Source organism: Chlorocebus sabaeus, chromosome 10 (genome assembly GCF_047675955.1).
Source record: "Chlorocebus sabaeus isolate Y175 chromosome 10, mChlSab1.0.hap1, whole genome shotgun sequence".
Classification (NCBI taxonomy): Eukaryota; Metazoa; Chordata; class Mammalia; order Primates; family Cercopithecidae; genus Chlorocebus; species Chlorocebus sabaeus.
This window is the reverse complement of record NC_132913.1, coordinates 68,869,593-68,896,742: the sequence shown is the minus strand read 5'-3', so window position 1 is coordinate 68,896,742 and position 27,150 is coordinate 68,869,593. Positions and strand designations below refer to the sequence as shown.

Below are 27,150 nucleotides of genomic sequence, written 5' to 3'. Positions count from 1 at the left end.
AAAACACCCTCTTTCTTCTCTCCCAATAGGTAAAGTAAAGCAGAGCTGCTTAGGTCTGGGTTATGGAGGAATTATCTGGAGGTCAGTTTGAGAACCACTGTGTAAACCATTTCTTAAACAAGTAGCTACAAAGTTGTGAAGGCCTTACAAAAATTTCTGAAGTTGGTGGTGTTGGTTTTTGGAGTCTGAAGCTTAAATAAGAGTTTGTCAGTAGTCCTGGTCTAAATAGCTGGTTGCTACCAAGGCCATCTAATATTTTTTAAAACAAATATTCTGAACACAAATGAAACCTTCAGGACAAGACATTTATGTTTTGAGAATATTCTTAAATGATTCCTGTCATGTATCTTTTATATATCTTAATGATGAGCATGTATTTTTTATTGTTGATGATGATCTTATAAATGAGCTATCACCTAGTTTCTAATTCCAAACAGCTCCTTCATCAGTAGAATATTGCTGTAGCAGTTTTCCCATCTGTTAAGAAAAAATGATGACTAATAAAGAGTGGCGTATTTCAGGGCTGGTGTGCTATTGCAACATCTAGTGTTTTAGTACTGAGGACAGTGATGTATGCAGTGTTCCTTACAGTCATGGAGTGTGGGAATGTTTTCCTCTTCGGCAAAGTCTGTGTATTTCCACAGCTGAACTCAGGATCCAAAGGAAAACCACAAGATGATGAAACCAGATGGTTGTGTTCAAATTTCTATTCCCCACTACATGATCATTAGTTTTCGTCAAAAGAAATACTCATCTTATCCTGGGTTGGAATTGGTAAAGAAGTTTACATTATGAGTAGGACACATAAAACTTTTCAGGACGAGTACAAATGGAATTTGGTAGATTTCCCCAAAAAGTTTGGGAACAGATTTATTCCTCCCTAGGAACAGCAAGAGTAGCAGCATCACGAGGCAACTCCTAGTAATTTTTTCTGCTTGCTCTTATTTCAATTATACCTTTTCATTATTTTCTATATCTCTCAATTTCTGTTTCTCCTCTTAATGTATCCTGTAAATTTCTTAGTAGAACCTTTTTACCAATTAGGATTTCCTAGTTCGCTTTAGGAGGCACTCAGGATGCCCCCTTTTGTAAGGTAGTAAGTTGGAAATAAGAATTTAGTGAAGGTCCACATGACAGTTTGTTTCCATTCTCCATTGTACCAAACTGCTACAGGGAAAGAACCATATTTAATCAACCTCAAATCCTCAATATCTAGGTCAGAAAACACTTGGCATGGAAGAGACACTCAAATTTTGCAGCTACATAGATTACTGATAGAAAATATGTTTCTCGCCTTTACAGGCAGTATGAAACCAGTGTTATCTCTAAATATCTTCAGACTACTAGGGGCAAATACTGTATTATAAGAATAATTCTTCAAAAAGGAAAATCCAGCTACTCTTATATCACCACTCTATGTTGAAAGCTAGGGAAGATAAACTGGCTTCCAGCCACTGTGAGTCCATGTGGACCTAGTGCTGGCTGGAGATCCCTGGTCCAAAGGCAAGAGCCAGATACTGGTTGTCTGCTGAAAATGAGAAGATGACCTCTCTGGTAGTAAAGCCAAGTGACTCATCCCTGCATCTTTTCTCCTCTTCTGGTTTCTATAAGGATCTCACCTTTTTCCCCAGTACCTACTCTCAAGAACTGCTTTCCCTTTTAACATGATCATACCAAAAAGTATCAAACGGTACCTTGATTTCCTTTCTGAGGTATTTAGGGAGCATATTTACTTTGTCAGACTCATTAGAAGTTTAGCTTCTTGGTCAGGTTGTTAAATGAACAACATGTTTGGGTGATTTGGGAGAGAATGGGAGAAGCCAGTCTCCTCTGATAGAGCAAACCTGGGGAGCTGTAGTTGACCCACCTGCCAACTGTCCTTTACAGTTAGACGTGTGGCATCAGTGGGTGACTGACCAGAGTCACCATCTCAAGGGCAGCTCTTCTTTCCTTCCTGTGCCTTCTCAGATCTTTTTTTTGTTCTTGCTACTCCACTATATTGGTTTTTCTTGAGTTTTTTTCAAACGAGTATCACTGTTCATTTCTACTTCAGTTCCTCTTTTATCGTTCGCTTTTTCTCTTAGTCTTCATTGTTTTCCATTTTGAACATTCAGAGGTCCATCAAAAAACAACAAAAAGCAAAATAACAGAAAGGGAGAGGTAAACACCAGTCAAATGAAGTATTATCGTAGTATGTTACTATACTCTTTAAAGTGATCGAAGGGTGGTTTTTTGGAGCCAGAATATGTTAGAATTTGGAATTTGCCACTCTTGAGACTGGGGCAAGCTATTTAAACACTAAGCTTATCTGTGTCTCCTCACAATCTGTAAAATGGATCGTAATAATAGCACCCAGTTTATGGTGTAGTGAGCATTCAGTGACACGATGAATCTAAACTTATTTGCACTACATAGAACAGAATTTTTGTCTATTATTAAACAATATAGCATTTTAGGCATGAAAGAAACTTTAGATTACATTGAATATTTATCATTTTTCTTACCAGAGGGTAAGTTTCTGTTTTGTTTACCCCTGTTTCTCTAACTCCTAGAATAGTTTCCAGCACATAGAAATTCAACAAATATTTGTCGAATGAATGAATGCATCTATTCTAATCCTCATATTTTAGGAATGACCCGTCAGGCTCAAAAATGAAAGCATTTTCCTCAAGATTGGTGACAGAGTTTGGGACTAAATCTAGGGCTTTCTCTTCCTACACCAGTGTCCTTTCTGGGAACACGATGCCATTTTCTCAATATTTGTTTATTTATATGGTGAATTGATGGGAAGCTGTGTGGTAGTATGAGAGGATAAACTTTGATAATGAGGTATACTTGCTTATCAGATTCTAAATTCTCATTTAAAAAATGGCACACCATTTATCTTCTACATTTTCATATGTAAAGTGAGGTGATTTCTACCTTATAGAACTATTGTGAGGATTAACTGAGATAATCTTTGTAGAGCACCTGGTCCCCCCCACCTTTTTTTTTTTTTTTTTTGGCTCACCCTACCCCCCCCCCAACTTTCTAGCTAGACAACTTATACATTCACTTTATTTTTCATTCCTTCTTGAATCTCCTGTGGTCAGACTTTGACCCCTGTCACTCCACAGCTCACTCATCAAGGTCAGTCCTCATCTGATTTGACCTGTTGAGAGTCTGACAGGTAGTCACACGATGCTCCTTGATACAATTTTCTTCACCTGCCTTCTTGGATGTCATTCTTTTGGTTCTCCTCCTATCCCACTGGACTTCTTTTTCCCGGTCTCCATACTTGGGTATTCTCATTTTCCCATGTCTGTCCTCTGACTTTTTTTGTCTCTATTTCTGTTCTTTTTCTGGTTGGACCTTCTCTAGTTTCTGGCTTCAAATACTATCTAAATGCTCATGTCTTTCAAATTTATATCTCTAGACCTCGCCTCAGAATTAGTTTTATAAATCTTCTACTTAAATATTAGAGGTCTAATAAACTTCTCAAACTTATGTTCTACAACAAACTCCACATTTTCTCCTGTACTCTCTAAATATGTACCTCCTATAGATTTTCCCATTTCAGTAAGTGGGAACTTCATTATTCTGATTGTCCAAACCAAAAACACTTGGAGACCTACTACATTCCACTCTTTGTCTTTCATTCTACATCCAACTCATCAACAAATCCTGTTGCCTCTTCCTTTGAAATATATCCATGTTTGAGCAGCATCATTGTCACCACCTTGGTGTTACACATTCTCATTTCTCACCTGGAGTATTGTATTTCTCATCTGGAGTAGCGTCTGTCCTCCATGTAGCAACTTTGTCTTTGTTTGTTTTATGATCGGGTCTTACTTTTGCCTTGGCTGGAATGCAGTGGTGATCATAGCTCACTGTAGCCTTTAATTCCTGGGCTCAAGTGATCCTCCTGCCTTAGCTTCTACAGTAGTTGGGACTACAGGCACACAATCGCACTTGACTTTTTTTTTTTTTTTTTAACTTTCACTAGAGATGGGGTCTCTCTTTGCTGCCCAGCTAGTCTTGAACTCCTGGCCTGAAGCAATCCTTCTGCGTCAGCCTCCCAAAGTGTTGGGATTATCGGCATGAACAACCATGCCTGGCCCAGATGTTAATTTAAAAGTGTACATTAGAGCACATCATTCTTCTGCATGTTCAGCTTAAAATCCAATGTCCTTAATGTAAGTTTATATCACCCCACATGGGCTACTTGTGCCTGACCCCTCTACTCTTATGTCTTATCCTTCTCTGGCTTTCTTAGTAGCACCAGCCACATCTTACTGTTCCTTGAACACACCAAGTATGCATTTGCCACAGGACCTTGATGCTTACTGTTACCTTTGCCCAGAAACCCTTGGAACCAGCTATGTGTTAAAATTCAGATATTTACTGATTTTAGAGAGCTAAAATGGGGTATATATATATTACATAACACTCACAGCTGGTTTGTGGTAGTGTTTCATAATTAAACAATATTTCTGAATGAAACATTAAGAATGCCCGTGCTAAGAGGGATGAGTAAAGACTCAAATCTCATTGTCAGTTCAGCTGCAGAATGAGGTCAGCTCAGGATTTGCTGCCAAATGACTTAAGAAAAAAATGTTTTTGGAGCTTTGGGGATTTCAGAATTGCAGATGAGAGATTCTAGACCTGTACCTACACAGCATGCTCCCTTATTTTGTTCCAATCTTTGTTCAACAATTATTGGGTAGTCAAGGAAGATCTCTGTCTAAAAGGCTTCTCTGTGTAGAAAGAGACTGGCATGTGGAAGGTTTCCAATTAACAATATTAAAAGAGTGAAGCTCAAATCATTTTTCACTCAAATACATACTATTTAGACCAAGACAATGCCAGTTTAAGAATAGTTAATCATTATTGGAAACAAAGTACTATTTGATTAGGGATAGTTAACACAAACACTTATTAGTTTTAGGGATATGTGAAATACTTAATGGATGAGTCATCTGCTGACATAAAACCCATTATCCATTTTAGTTCCTGGTAGCCTAACTGGTTGAACCTTGTTTTATTGATCTGTTATTGATTTGGCCTGTAACTTCAAGTTACATTTTAATGTAATTTCATCCTTTTCTGATCGCCCTGTGTCTTCAAGCATTTTTAAACAGTTGATAGATAGTTGAAAGATGTTATCACTATTTCAATCTAAAAGGTATTATCACTATTTCAATCTACTTAAAATTTTTAATACATTCATTTTAAGTATCACTTATGGAACTAATCGAAAATACAAGATAGTGAAAAACTTTTGTGAAGATCACCTGAAATTTTAACATTCGTTTATTTTCCTTACATAAAGAAACTTAGTCTCTCTAAAGAATTATGAGTAAAAAAGTATCATAATGATATTTGTCTAGTTTTGGTTGAGTACACTCCACAGGAGAAAGTTAGGCATGAGCAGGAATTATTGTAGTCCCACATTCTCAAACAGTGCTGTAGTAAGAAAGATCTTATATATTTCCAGAAATCATTTTCCTCCTCTTTAGAGCTTTGGGACCATAATTGTATTTAAATTGCTAATCGGTTTTAAGGAATCATAATAAATTGTTTAACATTTATATTCAATCAACTTTGTAATTTGTGTAATTTTTTTCCGGGCAACATTTGGAAAGTTTTTAAGAAAATGGGAAATATAGAAGTATTCTTAGTTTTACTATATTTTAAAAAAATGACATCTGATCTGACTGAAATACTTCAATCATTTTTGTTTTTCTCCCCAAGATTAGCTAGAATGGATATGATTTTATTTTTTAATTTGCATTATGCAGAGTACTTTTTGGGGGGTTTTATGAAAAAGACTTCATTTATTTGTTAGTGCTACTTCAGTTGCATAAGAAAATGTTCTTTTAAATATAAGTGGTCATTTACTGCAGCCTTAAAGTTAGCAAACATGCCTATGAGTAGTCACTATTTTTGAAGGTCTATTTATATCTGATTGCAATGGCTTATATTCAATAGTACTCCTACTAAATGAAATAAAAATGGATGCCTCTTCTGCCACAGAGGCACAGGTGGACATCTTGGTAGCAAGCCCCATGCGGTGTGACACATGGCACAGCCCAACATGGGGGCAAAGAGCATGCGGCTTGAGCTAGGAGTCATTTTATGGCTACTTTACTGTAGATTTGTGTTTTTCTGTGGAACAGCCGTTATTGAAGACATTTATATAATATGATGTTTGTTTTTCATTAAATGCTTATTATGATTTCTTAAAAATAGTCAAGACTTGATTAGCAGAACCTATTTAGAAGCCAGAGTTCCCCTGCTCCACCCCTCGCTATCTATATAAATGATATTTTTAACTCTGTCCTTTATAATGTTGGCACCCTGTGCATATTAGATGTAATCAGGGCTGAAAGGAAACTTGAATCCATCTGGAAGCAATAAACTTTTCTAAAAGACTGCACAGTGTTATTTAATCCTGTGACTTCTTACTGTGAGTGAAATTAAGGTTTGATGCAGTTGTGTCACATCGTATTGATATCAAATTTATCTTTCTAAAAAAAAACTGACAGTATTACAGCACAGAGAAGATGGCTTGCTGTAATCCTATAAGCTATTTTACATTGATTACATGCTACATAGTGTACCTAAGTATATAAAATACTTGATCTAGAATGTTTTTCTCTAAAATTTTCTCATCAGGTAATACTTTCTCAACTTCACCTTTAATTTTGGCTTCTTATCATAGTACTAACTATGCGGTAGTAATTGTGTTATGATGAAAGGCATGGAGAAGAAATTATTATTTTAAAACTATTATAAAATGGAAACACACTTATATAATTACCATCTATGTAGAATGCCAAGGTATAAACATTTAGCTTATTTTAGTATCAGACTGTTTGAATCAATTTTCAATAAAATTGGCTTCCTCTAATTTCTACTCCAAAATGGTTTTTAAAATTTTGTTTTACTTCAAATATGTTGGTAGGGTGTCATATTTCATGTGACTAGGAGCCTAAATTATATCAGCTGACTGGCATAATTTGTGAAGTATATGTGTGTTTATTAAAATGTAAAGTTTTTATTAAGACTTAAAATCTTATGAAGACTTAAATTTTTTCCTTATATTTTGAGTAAGTCCAACTGAAAATAACTTATGGACTTAGGAAATTTGATTACATTTGATAAGTCATTTCTTTGTAATTTTTCTTTCTTGTGGAATCAACTCTTTCTTCAATGGCAAAAATGAAAACCAAATATATTTGTCAACTATATTCTTTTAATTGGAAATGAAAGGTTCATATCCCCCATTTGCCTAGCATATTAAAAATAAACATGACCTTTGTCTTGAATGTTGTTAAGTTGGATTTTAGAAATCAAACCATGATAAGCTATATTAAAATTGCTTATCACCTTCCCTTTGTCTCCAGTAAGTCTAGGCCTAAAAATACTCATCATATGAATAACGTTTTACAAATACTTTTTAGAACATCTTGAATTATATGTGTGATTGAAGCTTGCTTTTGGATGTTCAGTCAACAAGGCTTCTGACAGTTTCTTTTTATCTTCCCTTTCTTCCCTGCCACTGTGTACCCCAAAGTGATCCCTGACAACAGTGGTCCCATTGCTGGCATCAGGAAGGTGGACTGAGGAGTTCAGGTGTCCTAGAGGCTGTTAGGTGAATCTCTTCCACCTCTTTCCTGGTTCTAGGACCAGTCTTCAAGTAAAAATAACAATTACTTTAATCTCTCAGGTAAAGATTCTTCTCCTTTCCAGCAACACAGATCTGACCATGCCGAGTTCAAATACTCTGAACTTTGAACAGTTGTTCTGAATACATTGTCATCTTATGATCAAGTAATGAGAGCATTGAGGGGAGAACCGAATGGGCATGGTATAAAAGTCAGACTTTTAGTATTTCTAAGTAGCAGAACCCTTTGGATAATTTAGAGGGCTGTGCGATATCCTCACCATGACTGCTGGGAAGTAATGGGATCTGAAGTGCAGTGGTACTACATTGGCTGACAGTAATGACAGAGGTGAGAGCAAAGTACATATGACTATCCTTGAGGTTCCCAGGAAAAAAGAGTATTAGTGAGTTGAACTGTGAGATGTAAGGGCCTTTACCAATAAGGAATCCCATGCCCAGACATAATCCTTAGACCCTGACAATAGAAGCCATCATTGTGCTTCAGATCTCATTCTGTTCCTGCAGTCCAGCAAGTTCAGGCCACAAAAGGTTTAAGCACTTTTTCCTTTGTTCTCATAGAAACAGTTGCCCATGGAGGTTCAGTTACACTAATATTAACATTTTAATATACACAAAGAAGTGCCTGGAATGCAGTAGGTATTCAAACTTGTTAAATTTAGACTTACCTTGAACTACTACAGTTTTATTCTTTCTCTAACCCCTCCCACTACCACCATCTTAAAACCACCATTTAATTAGTATTTTATAACAAGTTATTAAAGGCTTTCAAAGACCTTTGAACCTTCAACCTCTGGTAAGTTAATAACTTCTGATATGCGATTAAATGTTAACTGAGTAGTAGTGGGCCTTAAGAGTTCACAGGGACTGAGAAATGAAGGTTATTATTTAGAAGAGTGGTTCAGTGTGCTTTGACAGTTGGTTAATATTTGAAAAGACGGGAGTCAAGAAGGCCTTGCATGTGCTAGGAAATGAAGGAGCAAAGGTCCAGAGGTGGAAATGCATACAGTGTGATTAAGGGATCTTCTGATTGATAGTAAATACAGTCAATAACAAACTTTTATTGGAAGCCTAGCCTGTGTTTGAAGCATTAAGCTAGGTGCTGGGATACAGAGATTAGAGATGAGGATAATGATGAAGATATTGTTGAAGTGAATTGCTGAGACACTAGAGAAAGGACCAATTACGATAATCTGAGGCTCAGGAGGAATTGGTGCAAAGATCATCTGGTATGGTGTATATGAACTGTATATACAAACTGATACGTGTAGCTGAACTGATAATGCCAATCAAAGACTAGGTTTTTTATTAAGATGAATCCGTTAAGGTCATATTTTCTGTTGGTGCCATTCTTGGAGACCTCCCCCAACCCTGTACATTTATCAGTGTTTTTCTTGAGGGACTGAGATGGAAGTGGACATATAAAAGAAAGGTCTGGGCAAATACATAAGTAGCTAGTAAAATCAAGGAATAAATGATCTCAACAAAAGTACCCTTCTTGAATGAAAATGATGAAAGCCAATCACATTGCATGCTGAACTTGGGGTATAGAATATTAAATATTTCAAATTACTTTATTTCATGATTCAGATGTAATAGGAACTTATTGCATAGACAGTGTAAAAATAATCTAGTAATAAAATCTTAGGTATTTAATACAAGGTGATCAAAGATGCAATGCATAAATCATTCCATTTTAGGTTCAATTTTTATAATGGTATGCCTGTCTTTATGAGACTGTATACCAGGAGTTCTCAACTTTTTTGGTCTTGGAACCCCTTTATACTCTTAAATCATTGAAAACCACAAAGACCATTTATTTAAGTTATAACCATTGATATTTGTTATATTAGAAATTAAATAGACATTAAAAATATTTACTATTTAAAAATAACAGAAAAGATTAGCATGGTGGCCCACACCTGTAATCTCAACACTATGCAAGGCCAAGGTGGGTGGATCACTTGAGGTCAGGAGTTCAAGACTAGCCAATATGGTGAAACCCTCTCTTTACTAAAAACACAAAAATTAGCAAGGCGTGCTAGTGGGTGCCTGTAATCCCAGCTACTCAGGAGGCTAAGGCACGAGAATTGCTTGAACCCAGGGAGATGGAGGTTGCAGTGAGCCAAGATTGTGCCACTGGATTCCAGCCTGGGCAAAAGAGTGAGACTCTGTCTTAACAAAATAAAAATAAAATAAAAATAACAGTAAATAAGTTCATTGCATATTAACATAAATATTTGTATTAAAAATAACTATTTTAAAAACAATCAAAAAAGCAGTACCACCCTTCTATTTTAAATTTTTTCACATCTCCCTTTTCTAAAAAAAATATTGTGTAAGTTTAAGGGGTGCAAGTGCCATTTTGTTGCACAGATATACTGCTTAGTGGTGAAGTCTGAGAATTTAGTGTATCATCACCCAAATAACATACGTTGTACCCATTAAATAATTTTTCAACACCCACCCCCGTCTCACCCTCTTGAGTCTCCTTTTTCTATCATTCCACACTCTGTTCCTATGTATACATTATTTTGCACCCACGTAAAGTGAGAACATGTGGTATTTGACTTTGAGTTTTTTCAAGTCTGGCTTAATAGAAGACAGCTGAAATCTCAGAATGCTTCTTCATCCAGTCTGTTGTGAATATGTTGCTTTGATTGAAGTATGTAAGGAAAAATCCAGTTTAACACAGATGTGCAGCTGAAAAGGAAATGTCTTTTAATGTGTTCAGATAATTGTGGATATTCTCCTTTGATGCTATAGCAAAACTTGTCAAGTGCTAGTTCCTTAAAGGCTGGTTATAATTTGAAATCTGAAAACATATCAATTTAATTGTAGTCTGCTATTTGAAAATGTATTGGTCTATCTTGTACTTTGAATGGATATTTTGCCCATGTATGATTTTGTAACATTCTATATTGGCCTTTTGGAAAATTTGGTTTACTAAATGTTGACAAATTTTATTATAGAATATTTTAAAAAGTCTAATATCACTGCCAGTCTCATCAGAAAATTAAAGATTAGAAAGCTGTTAAGATCAACATCACGCGTACAAGTTTTACAAAATTCTAATTTTACTCAAAACCTTATATTTTATCAATGACAAAGTTCTCAGTTGCTTTCCTTTAGTTACTGACTCACTTTGTTCATTTTCCAGAAAATGTTTACCAAATGCTGCTGCCTGAATACCAGAGTCTGTATTGTCAGTTGATCCTTCAAGTAAAAAGTGGTGCTCTATGAAAAACAGCTGGTTCAGCTGCAACTGAAATGATATGTGTTTCTCCTGGAGTGAACCACCATTTCCATTTCTAGCAGAAATGCTGTATATATACTTTCCATTGTTGTTACCCATAACATTAAAAAAAATGTACTCAAGGGTAGAGATTTTTAAAAAATAAGTGTTATTGCTTCATCAAGAACAGTTGATTTTTTAAACTGAGTTTTTAAACTGAGATTTTTAAAACTGGATTTTTTAAACTGAGTTTGAGTTAGTGAAGAATGTAGCAATTAGTAAAATTTGGTGCCCCACCTTGATTCATACTGATACTCCAGGAGTTTTACCCACTATTTCTTTTGCACTTTTAGTGCAAATGTTAATATGGTAGGAAAGGTAAATGACATCTTTAGTATTATTATAAAAATCGTTTTTACCCTGTATACTCTTTGAGACTACACATTGAGGATTGCTGATGAAGGTGTTTTAGTTTTTCATAAGCATTGAAAAAATTTACTTAATTCACCAATTTCTCCTGAATATTTATATAAAACAAAACTATACCCTTTTACTAATGGTAGAGATCTAGGAAAATTAATTTCTAAGAACTAGCCAGGATATTTGGAATGTGAAAAATATATATCAAGACAAAAGCTTTAGAAGATTGTGATTGAAAGTCACACAGTTCTCATTTTCTATTATAGTGTTCTTTTTCAAAGAATTTACCAATTTTATGTGGTATTTATTATTAAACATAGACCATGTAATGTAACATTGTTAATGTCACTTTGTACATCATAGGTATTAAATGTTTTGAATAAAGATTAACATTTTTATTGTGTATATTTTAAAGCTCAAAGAATAACATTTAGTCCGGGCATGGTGGCTCATGCCTGTAATCCCAGCACTTTGGGAGGCCGAGGCAGGCAGATCACGAGGTCAGGAGATCGACACCATCCTGGCTAACACAGTGAAACCCTGTCTCTACTAAAAATACAAAAATTAGCTGGGCCTAGTGGTGGGTGTCTGTAGTCCCAGCTACTCAGGAGGCTGAGGCAGGAGAATGGCGTGAACCTGGGAGGCGGAGCTTGCAGTGAGCCGAGATGGCGCCACTGTACTCCAGCCTGGGCAAGACAGTGAGACTCTGTCTCAAAAAAAAAAAAAAAAAGAATATAGATTTTGACTGTTTCATTAATTCATTTTAGACTTCATGCAAAAATATCTGTATATCCTCAAATGCTTACATTCTTAAGTATCTCAGCCGTTTACACATGAAATAAATAACTACATGGAAAAAAGATGGAAATTCAGTATTTTTTATTTGATCTGATAAAAATGTGACATTTGCATATTGGACCTGAATTTTCTTTCTCTCTGAAAATAAGTTGAAAAATTTCTCTCTAATTCTTTTGCTGGATAAGAAGCCTACTTTGTCATAACTCTTGATATATGTATGTATTTAGGAACTTAAGCTTTTCTGCTAACAAATGTTTTGTCATAATTCTTGAGGATAGTAATATATTGTGATGAGTTTTCAGTAAACTACAGGAGCAGCCCTATTTGTTTAAACCCTAGTTTAACCTGATTATTAACAATTAAATTGTGTTTTCTTCTAACAATTAAAGTGTATTTAAATTTATTGGTCCCTTGCTTCACAGATTTATCTCAGTATGTGGTGTATTCAAACAGAATTTTGTATTTTTAATTAGGGGATTAGATAACTAATTCTGAAGAGCCAAAAAAATTGTTAGACATCACATTGCTTAACCATCTAATATACCATAAGTGTGTGTATACACTATGTTGTGGGAGCCATCTATCAGGCAGGCCTGTTTTTCAGGCAGTATTTTAAAAAGTGGACATGTGCAGAAACTGTGAGCACAATTAGCGCCAAGCAGATAAATCCAGCTCTAATCCTGTTTACGGTCTACATCAGACAGATGTGCCAAGATTGATTTAGACAAGCCCAAGGCTTACAGTAATATTTTTAAAAGTGCCATTCACTGTTCTATTTTTGTTAAACCTTTGCTAAATATTCTTAAGTCTTGTTGGTTTTGCTCTTCTTATTAACCACTGTAACCTACTTTAAGCAGGTCCCGCTTTGCTCTCATGGTGACAAGGTAACCTGCCAGGAGAGGCTATCTTTATTCCCTGTAATTAAGTTGACTTTTCCCCCCAAGAAAATACAACAATAGGAAGTGGGTGCTGAATTAAATAAATAGCATGATACCCAGTAGATATATACTTAAATCCCTTGCAAGAACAGATGGTCCCCAGTATCTCTGTAAGTAATGTGAGAGGACAGTTAATGTTCTGAAACAACTAGCTATAACCAGTATGATACTAATGAACCAGTAGATTTCAAATAATAAACCACATGCCGCCAAGCAAAATTATATATCATTCATAAGGATTTAATTATCATAACTTGCAAAAAAGTGTCAATACATGATTTCTATATTTTTAGCTACTGATATCAAATATCAATTTATGAATAGAGTTTCACTTCATATTTTTTACCAATAAAGGTATGTTTTAACATTAAAGTAGAATTAAAGTTATATTTAAAATACATGCCCCAAAGTATGTGGTGATTTTTTTTTTTTTTAACTCCTCTTTTACTATACGTCTGTATGTATTGGGCTGTATATGGAAATGTAGCTTTTACATACCATTAGGAAAACAGTTGCTTTTATTTCTGGCAGAAACTTGTACTATAACAGAAGTGGCCAGCACGGGAGTCAGAATAGTTATCTTCTAGATGAAAACTGGAGCACACATAAAAAATGTAATATTTTTTCAGCACTTAAAAATTTATAAGTAAAATTTTAGAAACAAAAAGCAGTATTTTTCTGATTCATATGGAAAATAAAATGAGTCTGAGTCATTCTTAAGGTGATACAGCAAAGGTGTATAAGCAGTCTATTTTTAAATATACTCGAAAAAAGTTTTTTCTCTCAATATGGTTTGTTTTCCCTTTTTCTTCTTTAATCTTGTTTCCCATAAGTATTTGTATATTCTAAGAATGTCCAAAGAGTAAGTGTTTTGGAGTGGGGGTTGAGGAGAAAGACCTTTTTAGATTTCAGCTGATCCTATCAGATGATCTCTAGAACCTTGAACCTTCAACCTTCACTGAGGTTACCTGGAGGGCTTTTCACCTGGAAACCTGAGAAACCTTAGAAACCACCTGCCCTAGCTCTCTCAAGTCTAGGAAGCCAGTGGCCTGCGGCCCCACAGAGCCAGCTGGTCCACTCCTCATATAAGAACTTCAGTAACAATACAAAGACATAGCAAAGCACCATCTGATCTGATAACTGATTAAACAATATTTAGATGGCTCTTTTATAGGATACTAACAAGTTTTATTCTTGAAGACTATATTCAGAGTGAGAAAACAATTTTCCTTAAAACTAATACACATGTTCATATATGTTAGGAACTAGTTACATGCAAAATCAAGTGAATCTTGTAATTAGAACTGGTCAGATTTACTCATGTAATATAAATGGTTAATATTGCCAAAATGAGTAATAGATCAGATTTTCTATGTGAGATATTGACACCTGAGAGATTTACAGTGTTTCACTGCTGTGAAAAATGGAGTGCCGAAGAACATTTGTCTATTGTTACACATTTGTAAAAGAATTCATAAATTACTAATTTCAAATAATAACTACATATTTCTTCTAAGCCTGTAGTTTTGTTTTTTTTAATTTCTTCTTGTAACATTAGCAAAAAGACCATTCATGTGAAAACCTTAGATTTTGATCTGTACACAAATGCAGGAGTAGAGATTAGAAGCTTGAGTCAGAAAAGCGGGAAATACTGCTCAGATCCTTACAAGTATTTTTAGAATTTTCACTTCTGGGTCCTGCTGGTTGCTGTAATCTAACCTCCCATCTCCTTGAAGGCAGCCTCAGTTTCTGATGAAATACTACTTAGTTAATTTATACATATGCTGTCTTGCTGTTTTCCTAAGAACTACAGGAAGAACTGTGATTCATCTACTGTTTTAAGTTTGGCTAGATTTAAAAACAGATTATCTCACTTATATGTAGAATCCAAAAAAGTCAAACTTATAGAAGCAGAGAGTACAATTGCAGTTGCCAAGAGCTGGAGGGGAGGGGGAGACAAGGGGATGATGGTTAAAGGTACAAAATTTCAGTTAGACAGAATGAATAAGTTCTGAATCTATTGGATAGCATTGTGACTATGGCTAATAATGTATACTTGAAAATTGCTAATACCTCAAAATCACTGAGAGACTACATCTTTTTTTTTTTTTTTTTTTTTTTTGAGACGGAGTCTCGCTCTGTCGCTCAGGCTGGAGTGCAGTGGCCAGATCTCAGCTCACTGCAAGCTCCACCTCCCGGGTTCACGCCATTCTCCTGCCTCAGCCTCCCAAGTAGCTGGGACTACAGACGCCCGCCACCTCGCCCGGCTAATTTTTTGTATCTTTTAGTAGAGACGGGGTTTCACCGTGTTAGCCAGGATGGTCTCGATCTCCTGACCTCGTGATCCGCCCGTCTCAGCCTCCCAAAGTGCTGGGATTACAGGCTTGAGCCGCCGCGCCCGGCCAGAGACTACATCTTAAATGTTCTCACCACACACCAAAAAAAGGTGTGAGGTAATGAATATGTTAATTAGCTTGATTTAATCATTTCACATTGTAAATATGTATCAGTACCTCACGTTGTACAGCGTAGATACAATTTTTAGTGGTCAATTATATTGTAATCTATACATAAATATATGATTTTTATCAGTCAATTATACTGTAATAAAACTGCCAGATATAAAGTTGTAATTTAAAAAATTGGAAGAAAAAATTAGCAAGTGATTGGAGATTGAGAAAGATGGGACCAATAAGTCCTCCAAGGAGAGGCATACATTAGTTTTTTTTCAAAGTTCATTATCTTATAATTTTTAATATGTATAATTTCTTGACACTTATTAATCCAATTAAGTATGAGAACACTGTGGATAAATCTCAAAACCTTAAAGTTGAGTAAAATAAACCAGATACAAAGAAGCACGTACTTTATGGTTACATTTATGTGAAGTTCTAGAAAAGGCAAAACTTAGCTATAGTAAAAATCAAAATCATGGTCCTGAGGGAAAAACTCGAGAGTGGCATGAAGGAACTTTCTAGAATAGTGGGAAAATTCTTTATTGGGATAGTGATTATGTGAGTGCATATACTTAACAAAACTCATGGCATTGTGCCCTTACAAATATGTAATTTTTTTTTTGGTATTTTATACCTTAATATACAAAACAGATGAGAGAGTTAGTGATTCCTTGAAGAAGGTCTTTACATGGGTCTATTGTTAACAAGTTGCAGTAAAAGCCATCCAAAATGCTTGGATTCAAAGCTTGGATCTGTTCCTACCAGATGTATGACCATAGACAAGTTACTTACATTCCGTCTTCAGTTTCTTCTCTTTTAGGAAAAAGCATCTACTTTTTGTTGTAGAGATTAAATTAGATAACACAAACGAAGTGCAGAGGGCAGTGTATGGTGTGCAGCACATGTTCATTAAGTATTAGCTACCCTTATTTTTTAGGGAATGGAAATTTTTAAATTAAAACTAATCAAACTATTTTAGGATAAGCGAGTGAAACAATCTTTTTTCAATCGATCACAAATATTTTCACTGAAGACAAATTAGACATTTATATAAGCAAACTACAGTCTCATTACCATTCAAATTTTCATATGCATATTCATACTTACATGCATATGAAAGCATTACACATATGTATTCCATAAATATATACAAAACAGTAATGGAAATGTGCTGTACTACTTTGAACATCTTTCTGGTCAGCTTTACATCTTATTTACTTTTGAGACAGGGTCTCACTCTGTTGCCCAGGCTTGAGTGCAGTAGTGCTATTTCAGCTCACTGGAGACTGGATGTCCCGGGCTAAACGAATCCTCCTACCTCAGCCTCCTGAGTAGCTGGGACCATAGGAAAGCACCACCATGCCCAGCTTATTTTTTTAAATTTATTTTATTTTATTCTTATTTTTTATTTTTTTGTAGAAATGAGGTCTCACTATGTTGCCCAGGCTGGTCTCAAACTCCTGGGCTCAAGTGATCCTCCTGCCTCAGCCTCCCAAGACACTGGGATCACAGGCATTAGCCACTGCACTGACCTCTACATTTTAATAGCTGAGTAGCCTTCTGTTATATGAATATACTTTTTTTTTTTTTTTTTTTTTTTTACAGAACCAATACTCTATTGTTGTACATTTAGGTTGTTTCCAAGTTTCATTCAAATAATGCTTGGGTAAGTGTTTTCATTTATTATTATTTTTTGAGATGGAGTTTCACTCTGTTGCCCAAGCTGGAGTACAGTGGTGTGATCTTGGCTCACTGCAACCTCCACCTCTCGGGTTCAAGCAGTTCTCTGGCTTCAACCGCCTGAGTAGCTGGAATTACAGGTGCACGCTGTCACACCTGGCTCATTTTTGTATTTTTAGTAGAGATGGGGTTTCAACATGCTGGTCAGGCTGATCTCAAACTCTTGACCTTGTGATCCGCCCACCTCAGCCTCCCAAAGTGCTGGGATTACAGGCCGTGAGCCACCGTGCCTGGCCTGGATAAGTATTATTTTAGCTAAATTGTGCATATTTATTTCCTTAGAGTAAATTCCTGGAAGTAAATTGCTGGATCTAAACCAGGTATACTTTAAAGAATTTTCCTTTTCTACATTAAAAATAATTATAATTCTGATTACAGGAAAGGAAAATTATGGAGCTTCATAAGAAAAAATTAGTCTCATATTTCATACCTCATATTGCATATTTAATAGGTAACCAGTGTTAAATTTGTTGTGTGTTTTCCACTAGGATTTCTTTCTATCTCCTTTAATAAAAGCAGGATCAGATCCCTCAGATTACTTTGTAACTTGCTTTTATTCTACTTTTTCATACCTCTTAGCATGAATGTCTTTCCAGACCAGAATACAGAGATTTCACTTACTCATTTATGAGCTGCAGAAGATGACTATGATTTATTCAACCATTCTCTTATTGAAGAACATGAATATTGCTTCAGATATTTTTGTTATTATAAATATTACTGCAATTAACATTTTAAAGTCTTTTGATACATATTCCCAACTTGTTCTCCAGCAATTACCATTTTTCGTTCCCACCAGCAATGGGGCTACTTCCCTTTAGTTGCACCATCATTTAGCATTATTTTTGATCTTGTGCCAATCTAAAAGGCAAAAAGTGGTATCTTGTTGTTTTAATTTGCATTTCTTTGATTACTAATTAGATTGAACTTTTTCATGTGTTCATTGGTCAATTTGCATTTCTTCTTTTGTGAAATGCCTGCTTGGGTCTTTTATGTACTTTACTATTAAAGTGTTTTTCTTGATTAAATAGATTATGTAACTGTCATGTTGCAAATATTTCTGTCCATTTGGCCTTTGCTTATGACTTTTTATGAGTCTTTAGGACTTTATAGGTCTTTATTAGGTATTAAATAATTTTAACGTTAAATATATTGATCTCTGTCTTCCTTTGTGTCTTAGGGCTTTTCTATTTATGGTTATGTAAATTTCTAATCTACAAATATTGGTGTATATTATGAAATAGGGCCCTATTTTTCTTTACAAAAGATTAGTCAGTTGTAAATCATCCTTTTCTGTTTCTAGCTGAGCTTAGATGCCAACATTATCACATCAGTGAATTTTTAAATGTGTAATTGTTTCCTGATCTATTCATTTCTCTATTCCTAGATATTTTTATTGTAATAGCTTTACCAAATGTATCTGATAGGGCATGTACTCCCCCTCATTACTTTATTTATTTATTTATTTATTTATTTATTTAGAGATGGAGTCTCACTTAGTCACCCAGGCTGGAGTGCAGTGGCATGATCTTGGTTCACTGAAACCTCCACCTCCTGGGTTCAAGGGATTCTCCTGCCTCAGCCTCTTGAGTACCTGGGACTACAGTTGCGTGCCACCACACCTGGCTATTTTTTTTTTTTTTTTTTTTTCGGTAGAGACACGGTTTTGCCATGGTGGCCAGGCTGGTCTCGAACTTCTGATCTCAGGTGGTCTGCCCTTCTTGGCCTCCCAAAGTGCTGGGATTACAGGTGTGAGCCACTGCACCTGGCCCCCTCACTGCTTTTAAAACATTTTCTTACTGTAATAATTACAAGAGAATTTTCAAATAATTTCATGGGATTCCTTATCTATTCCTTACATCAAAAAATACCACTGAGATTTGGATCGAAGGTCTATTATAAGTAGTTATTAATAAAGAGAATACTGGCATGGAAAATATGTAATCTTGGAACTTGTTGTATGTCCACTTATTCAGTCCTTTGTCTCTCAGTAGATTTTGAATGGCTCTTTATCCCACACGAGTCTAGAATCATTTTGCTAGGTTTATTCCTAGATATAATATGCTAATTGATATGGGATTTTTTTTTCTTTCCATTATACCTTCTTCTTGGGTGTAGACATATTTGCAGCCAGCATCCTTACTGCATGTTTTTATTAAGCCTAATGGCATTAAGTTTATTATTTTGAATTTTACAAAAAAATTATAACACCTTTAAATAGTTACAGTTTCAACTCCTCCTTTCCCCTTAACTCCATCATTTACTGTCTTTTGTTTCACTTTCCTTATGTATTGACTAGACTGCCTACAATAATTGAATGGTATGAGTAATAATAGGTATTCTTGTCCTGTTTTTGGAAATCCTTCTGGATTTCAGTAAGCGTGATGTTGGCTCTTGGTTTAGTATCTTTAAATTTGCAATTTGCAAGATACTTTACACTGGAATAGTCATTGAATTGTTAAGTAAAGCACAAACATGTTAAATTCAGACTGAAGCACAGGACTTCAATGAAAACTGGAAAGAGTTTATTTCATTGCTTTCATTTTTTTCTTTCCCTCAGTGGCTATTTGTCTCCACCCCCAATCCCAGCTCCCTTCCTTTGTGCTCTTGTTGTTCTAGGTTTGACTACATAAAAGGAGACTCTAAATTTATATGTGATACAAGAGCATAACTAGTATTATAAAATTAGCCTAGAAGAAGTTATTTGCAACATATATAATAAGGGACTAAATTCAAGATTATTTGAAGGACTTTAAAATTTGGTAAGAATAAAATAGACAACCATTTAGAATGAGGCAAAGCATGTGTAGAGGCAACTCTTTAAAAAAAAAAAAAAAAGTGAGCTGGGTGTGATGATGCACACCTGTAGTCCCAGTTACTAGGGAGGCTGAGGTAGGAGGATCACTTGAGCTCAGGAGTTCAGGGCTGTAAGTGCACCACAATCGCATCTGTCAATAACTACTCCACTCTAGGCTGGGCAAACATAAGAAGACTGTGTCTTAAAGAAAAAGAAATGAAAAGATATTCAGTTTTGTCATTTGACTAGCTGATTTTTGGAAAATACCCACAAATATAACCAAGCCTACAAGTTTCTTTAGGTGGGTAAGAGATTCTTGTTATCTATATGCATTCACCCATGTGAAGCAGACACCTAGTAACACCCCTGTGTAGAAGACAAGCTTCCTTCAACTTCATTGGACAGTATTTTCCATGTAGTCCATCATTGGGTGAGGATTTTTCAGGACCTTTGGTAAGCCTGCTTGCTTTCATTCTTGAGGGTAGAGGAAGGGTGCAAGACTTCCCTGGTCTCTCCCAAGCGTTCTGGGGACCCTGACCATAAACTTACTTGCTCAACAGGTGCAAATGACCAGTAATATGCTGATCAGATGCAAGTGTACCACCGATGATTTCTGTGACTGAGTTTGGTTTCCTTTGCATATAATACCATACTCTCCAGCTTTTCATTTCTAATATATTCTTCCTTAAAGGAACCAGGACTTCTTGGAGAATCCAGATGAGCTTGAAACACTGTTTTTATAAGAGAAAGGCTGTTTTCAAAGACATCTATAGTTCATAACAAAGGAGTTAGATTGAAGGGACTCTCACAGTTCAGTCCGTGACAAGCATGAATATTAAAATAGAGACAAGAATTTTAGTTAATTGGAATGTTGAATATGTAAAAGGCTATAACTTCATAATATGATCAAGAGGAACAAGCAATGTAAAATGTGTTAAAGTAGCATTTTCAAAGTGCGGTCCAGGGGCTCTCAGGGTTGGTGAGGTCACAACTGTTTTTATAATATTGCTAAGAATGTCTTTCACTCGCCTTCTCTCCAAGGATACGGTGGAGTTTTCCAGAGGCTATGGGATATGTGGTGATAGCCTTGCCCTAACGGAGTGTGTGCTTTGTGCTTTGCATTTTTGTCCTTTAAAAATGCTTGGTTTTAATTTTGAATACAGTAAGAATAGATAGATATAATTTACATGAACCAAAGTTATTTGTGGCCCTCAGTCTTTAAGGGTGCACAGAAGGGCCTGAGACTAAAGAGTTTGGAAACTGCTGTTTTAGAGAAAAGTCAGTCTTACTGATGGGGGGAAATCAATTAGTATTTACTGACCGGGACCAGGCAAAGCATTCATTTTATAAAGACACACAGAGCATTTCACTAAAATACTTTTACTCCACTGTTGAGTTTTAGGTCACTAGGTGACTCTAGAAATGGACCAGGAGAAGAACTGAAACTTGAGCCTTCTAAGAAACAAAAGACCTAAAAAATATTTAGTGTTACCATATCCCACGACCACAATAATTGAGAAAAGGTCTTTCCATTGCCTCTTCCCTCCCCCTCCCCCCTCCTCTCTCTCCTCTCCCTCCTCTCCCTCCCCCCTCCTTTCTCTCCTCTCCCTCCCCCCTCCTCTCTCTCCTCTCCCTCTCCCCTCCTCTCCCTCCCCCTCTTCTCTCTCCTCTCCCTCCCCCCCCCCCTCTCTCCCACCTGCTCTCTCCTCTCCCTCCTCTCCCTCCCCCCTGTTCTCCCTGCTCCCCCTCACCCGGACCGTCCCCCTCCCTCTCTGTTCCCCTCCCCTTCCCTCCCTGTCTTCCTTCCTCCCTTCCTCCTTCCCTCCCTCCCTTCCTCCCTTTTCTTCCTTTTCTTCCTTCCTTCCTTTTCTTCCTGTTTTTCTTTTCCTTTCTTTCCCTCTTGCCTTCCTGTCTCCCCTTCTCTCTGTGTGTCCCCTTCTCTCTGTCTTGCCTTTCCTTATGTCTTTCTCTTTTGCTCTTTCTTTCTAACTCTTCCTTTATTTTGATTTCCTCTTACTTGCCTTCTGTCTTCTTTCATTCCTTCCGTTCTTTCTTTGTTTTTAGTGGTATGTATACTTCGTGAGCAATCAGACTATAGCTTGCAGAATAGTTGGGAGAGGCCAAAAATGCCCCTGAGAATGCAGGCAAGGAACTTCCTAGTGAGCATATGAACATCCTCACTCCAATCGGAGGATAACATTGTTTGTACTTCAAGGGCTAAAAAGCTGAGAGAGGGTCTCTGCTTTCTGTTACTTTTAGCACTCGAGTCATTTCTGCATGTGTTTCTATTGATTACTTTTTCTCCTATTTTGGTTCATATGTTTGCTACTGCTTTGCATGTCTAGTGATTTTGGATTAGATGAGTGATACTGTGAATTTTACCGTGCAGAATTGCTGAATTTTTTTTTTTTTTTTTTTTATTTCTGTAAATATTTTTTTGGCATTGTTCTAGGATGTAGTTACCTGGAAAAAGTGACATTCTTTTGAGAGGCTTGCTTTTAAGCTTTGTTAGGTGGAATCACAGCAGTCTTTAGTCAGCTCACTAAGGAACAATACTCTTCTAAATACTTACAATAACATCATATGAATTTCCCTGTTTTTCCACTTTGGCTGGTAGGAACACCTGTGTCATCTCTAAGCATTGTTCTGTTAATTCTTCTAGTGGTTCTTACCTGGCTTCGCACATCTGCTGATCAATACTTTCAGCTAAAGTTTCAAGGGGACCTCTGCAAATCTACAGTGTTCACTGTTCAGGCTTCTTTTCTGTAGCAAATTGCACAGTGAACTCTAATTCCCTTAGTCTTCCTGAACCCCCAATTCTCCTTAACTCAGGGAGACCACCAGGCCCCCAGGATTCCCGTATCTGCCCTGTGACCTGGAGACTCTCTGCAGGCAATAGGTTGGGGCAGTCATAGGGTTCACTTTGTTTTCCTCCTCTTCGACTTCACTGCCCTGTTACCTGATGTCCCTGTCTGAAAACTACTATTTCACATATCTTGTGTGCTTTTGCAGTTTTAGGTGAAAGGTAAAACTAGTTTCATATTACCACATGTTGGCCAAGGCAGAAGTTTTGGAAGTCTTTTTAATGTCTAAGACACTTCTACCTTGAGAGTCAATTGAAATAGTCTTTTCCACAATAATTATTTTCTGACCTATGGTTTAAAGATAAGTCATGAAAATTTTATGCCACTATTTTTTTTAAGTCTGATTACAGATATATTCAGGGGGCTATCTCCTCCTTGATTGACAGAGTTTATAATGTTTCCTACTCGCAAGTACTTCTGCTTCCTCTTTGCATGTGTTACTATAATGGGAATGTGTATTTCCTTTTCGTTAAGGATGCCTTCAACAATTTGTCATAAAGTCACTTCTATTAGTGAATTCTATTTTTTCTGTTACTTTACTTTATCCTTAGTACCAAAGAGCTCCTTGTGTGAAACCAATTTGCTACTAAAATGTCGCTTTGTTTATGTTCTTGGAATTCTTCATACATTGACTATCCTCGGATGTTGCATGTTGTAGGCCTGTGTGGCAGGGTCTCTCTTCCATTCTATTTTTAATCTGATTATTGACAAAATAAACCCCATTTTTGTTTTCATCCCCTTTCCTTCTCATGTAGGGACTGGCATAAAGGGCAATCCATAAAATTACAAATGAAAAATTCTTTTGGTTTTAACTATTATTTAGATACGGGCACATTTTTCTTTTCTTTCAAAATAAAATGAATATTCAAAATAAAATGAATAAAAAATTCATTTTATTTTTTAACTTTTAGGTTCAGGGGTACATGTGCAGGTTTGTTATATAGGTACATTTGTGTCATGGGGGTTTGTTGTACAGATTATTTCATCACCCAGGTATTAAGCCTAGTACTCGTTAGTTATTTTTCTTGATCCTCTCCCTTCACCCACTTTCTACCTTCTGGTAAGCCCCAGTGTCTGTTGTTCCCGTCTATGAGACACAGTGATTTTAACTGAAAATTTTAATTTTTTTTTTCAGGTGATTCTAAGTATGACTTGCTATGTAAAGAAGAATTTATTGAACTCAAAGACATATTCTCTGTGAAACTGAAACGGCGTTGGTCTGTTAAACAGCAGAGAAGTGGTACTTTATTAGGTATCACACTCTTCATCTGCTTGAAAAAGGAACAAAATAAACTAAAGAATTCTACACTTGATCTTATTAATTTAAGTGAAGACCACTGTGACATATGGTTTAGGCAGTTCAAGAAAATATTGGCAGGTAAGTACTTCTTATGGGAATTTTTTAGATCAGCCCAGTTTCCTTGATATAGATGATTAATCTAGACACGTTTTGAATAAAAACAACTTTTAATGATGTTGAGGTAGTTTCCTTCTGTTCCTAGTTTTTGTATGTTTTTGTCATGAGAAAGTGTTGAAATTTGTCAAATACTTTTTCTACATTAATTGAGATAATCATATTTTCCCCTACATCCTGTTAATATGGTATCTTACATTAATTGATTTTCATATGTTTAACCATCCTTGCATTACAGGAATAACTCCCCCATGGCCATGGTGTATCATCTTTTAAAGATGCTATTGAATTTGGTTTGTTAATATTTTGTTGAGGATGTTTGCATCAATATTCATAAAACATATTGTTCTGTAGTTTTTCTATACTGTTTGACTTTGGCATCAGGGTAATACTTGCTTCATAGAATGAATTAGGGAGTAACTCTTGAATGACTGTTTTCATGAAGAAGCTTCAATAATCTGAAATAAAATAAATTACTTCACCTAAGAGTTGTTTTTAAAAGCATATTTATTTTTCTATTAATGTCTCTTTTGAACTATATAAGAATGTATTCTCCTTCCACTCATACATTGATGGCAAGTGTGTATATGTACTCTGTGGCCTAAAAATAAGAATTTTTTGAATAATCTTAAAAGGCCATGCTTTATGCTCTGGTAATTGAGAATTACCTGTTTCGCAGTAGCTTTTTCTAAAGGTTAATTTCCAGAGAAAAGAGAACACGTTTATTAGGATATATCTCTTAATGAATTCAGTGTATATGAAATTTCTAAATGACATTTTCTTATTTTGCATACTAAATAAAATTCATAAGTACCAATATAATGCAATTCCTAAGTACAAATATAATGCAATTTGGATTTCTAAAAGTTATCTAGTTAAAATATGATCTTAGGATTGATTTTTTTTGGTCTGGGATTTATGAATCTTGCTTGTTTTTCTGTTAACTCATTTCTTCTTGTTTGCCACATCTATCAGATCAGAGTAGAGGCAACTTGTATAGTTGATGGCACAGTTTAGGGTTAGATGGCACAGGATAGAAATGGATGCTAGACAAAGAGCAGTCACAGAGCGATGTTAGAAATTTCCAGTTCCAGCATCATTGATCAAGAAAATCATGAGAACCCAAGTTGATCAAAGGCAGCCAGCCAATAAAGTTCTGCTCATGGGAGATGAGCTGAAGTGACATTACATTAAAATTGGAAGACCCTCTTACTGAGTGGCTCATGCTTCCCTGCTACCCTCTTTGGGACTTCCAAGAAGACTTGATTATTTCAAGAAGGCAAGAACCCACAGAGGCTTTAGTTGAGTTGATCTCCCTGGAAACATAGAGAATATGTATAATTAAATAAAAACACCTTAATACTGAATCCTTTACAGTGTTATTTCAAATTTATGTCAAGTGATTTAAAAAGTAAAAATAAAAATGAAAATAATTTCAGTGGAAGTAAATTTATTAACATGACCAGATATACATAAAACTTGCATGGTCTTGTCTATAAAATAAGGATATGTCATTTAATTAGAGAGTCAAAGCTCTTTCTTGCACTTAAGGTCTGAGGAACTCTTCTCCCATGGGGCTTATGAAGGGCTCGGCTGAGGTAACTTCCTCAATATATCTCAGTCATAAAACCAAGAGAAAGTAAGAAGCAGAGGACATCACAACAAAGCTCAATTCAGTAAAAGCAATTTTATAGGAGTAGAGGGACTTGTCAAAAACAACAACAACAAAGAACACTGTCCAGATATTTATTCAGCTTAATGAGTGATGTTTTGGTTTGATCTAGGGTTAAAATCTAGACAAATTACAGAGATGAATAAACTACATATCCTTTAGTCTGCCATCCTCTGAAAATGTTACTTTTCGAAACTTTGATTTTCATAAGAGCTGGAGGCCCTTAGGGAGTCATTCTCTGGCATGATCTTGGAGTACAGAGTGATTTTGCTGATTAAAAGCAAATAGATTGACTTTTAAAATCAACTCATACAAACTGTTAAAATCCTCTAATGAGAGTGAAGAAACCTAACCAAGACTGATTGATACATTACTGCTCCATCTCTGTACCAAAATGGACTCAGGGAGGCCTATAGGAGATGCCAGCTGCTTATCCTACTCCCCACAAAGACAGTTCTTGGCTATCTTCATCAGACACAAATGAATGGTTGAGGCTCCAAAGCTCTCTACCAATTCTTGTGTTACACTGGCACTTTTTAAACTGTTTAAAAAATTTTTAATTTTTTTTTGAGATGGAGTCTCACTCTGTCACCCTGGCTCGAGGGCAGTCGCATGATCTTGGCTCACTGAAACCTCCACCTCCTGGGTTTGAGCAATTCTGCCTGCCTCAGCCTGCTGAGTAGCTAGGATTACAGGTGCCTGCCACTACACCTGGCTGATTTTTGTATTTGGTAAAGATGGGGCTTCGCCATGTTGGCCAGGAGGGTCTTGAACTCCTGAGCTCAGACAATCTGCCCACCTCGGCCTTCCAAAGTACTGGTATTACAGGCGTTAGCTACCGCACCTGCCTGGCACTTCTCTTTTAAAATTAATATCTCAAGAAGTTTTTTCTTTAAGAATCTTCTTTCAATTACAGGTCCATGTAGTTCTGGTATTCATTAAAGTGCCTATCCCAGGGATTTTGGTATGTTGTGTTTCAATTTTCATGTTTCAATTTTTTTTTGATTTATGCATTAATTTTGATTATTCAAAATTTAGGTGCAAGTTGTTTAGTTTACATGTATCTGTGTGGTTTTGAGAATTCGTCTTGTTCTTCATTTCTAATTTTATTTCATTATGACCTCAGAAGATGCTTGATATGATGTTGATT

General features: G+C 36.0%; 1 protein-coding gene across 3 annotated transcripts in view; it reads left to right on the top strand.

Moving 5' to 3' along the window:
• The window catches only part of CERKL (CERK like autophagy regulator), a 135,141-nt gene that overhangs the window by 28,988 nt on the left and 79,003 nt on the right, over positions 1-27,150 (top strand). For all 3 annotated transcript variants that reach the window (XM_007965533.3, XM_073019850.1, XM_073019851.1), the window contains exon 2: positions 24,050-24,292. In XM_007965533.3, the coding sequence (XP_007963724.3) occupies positions 24,050-24,292 (243 nt within the window). The remainder of the gene's footprint in view (positions 1-24,049; positions 24,293-27,150) is intronic.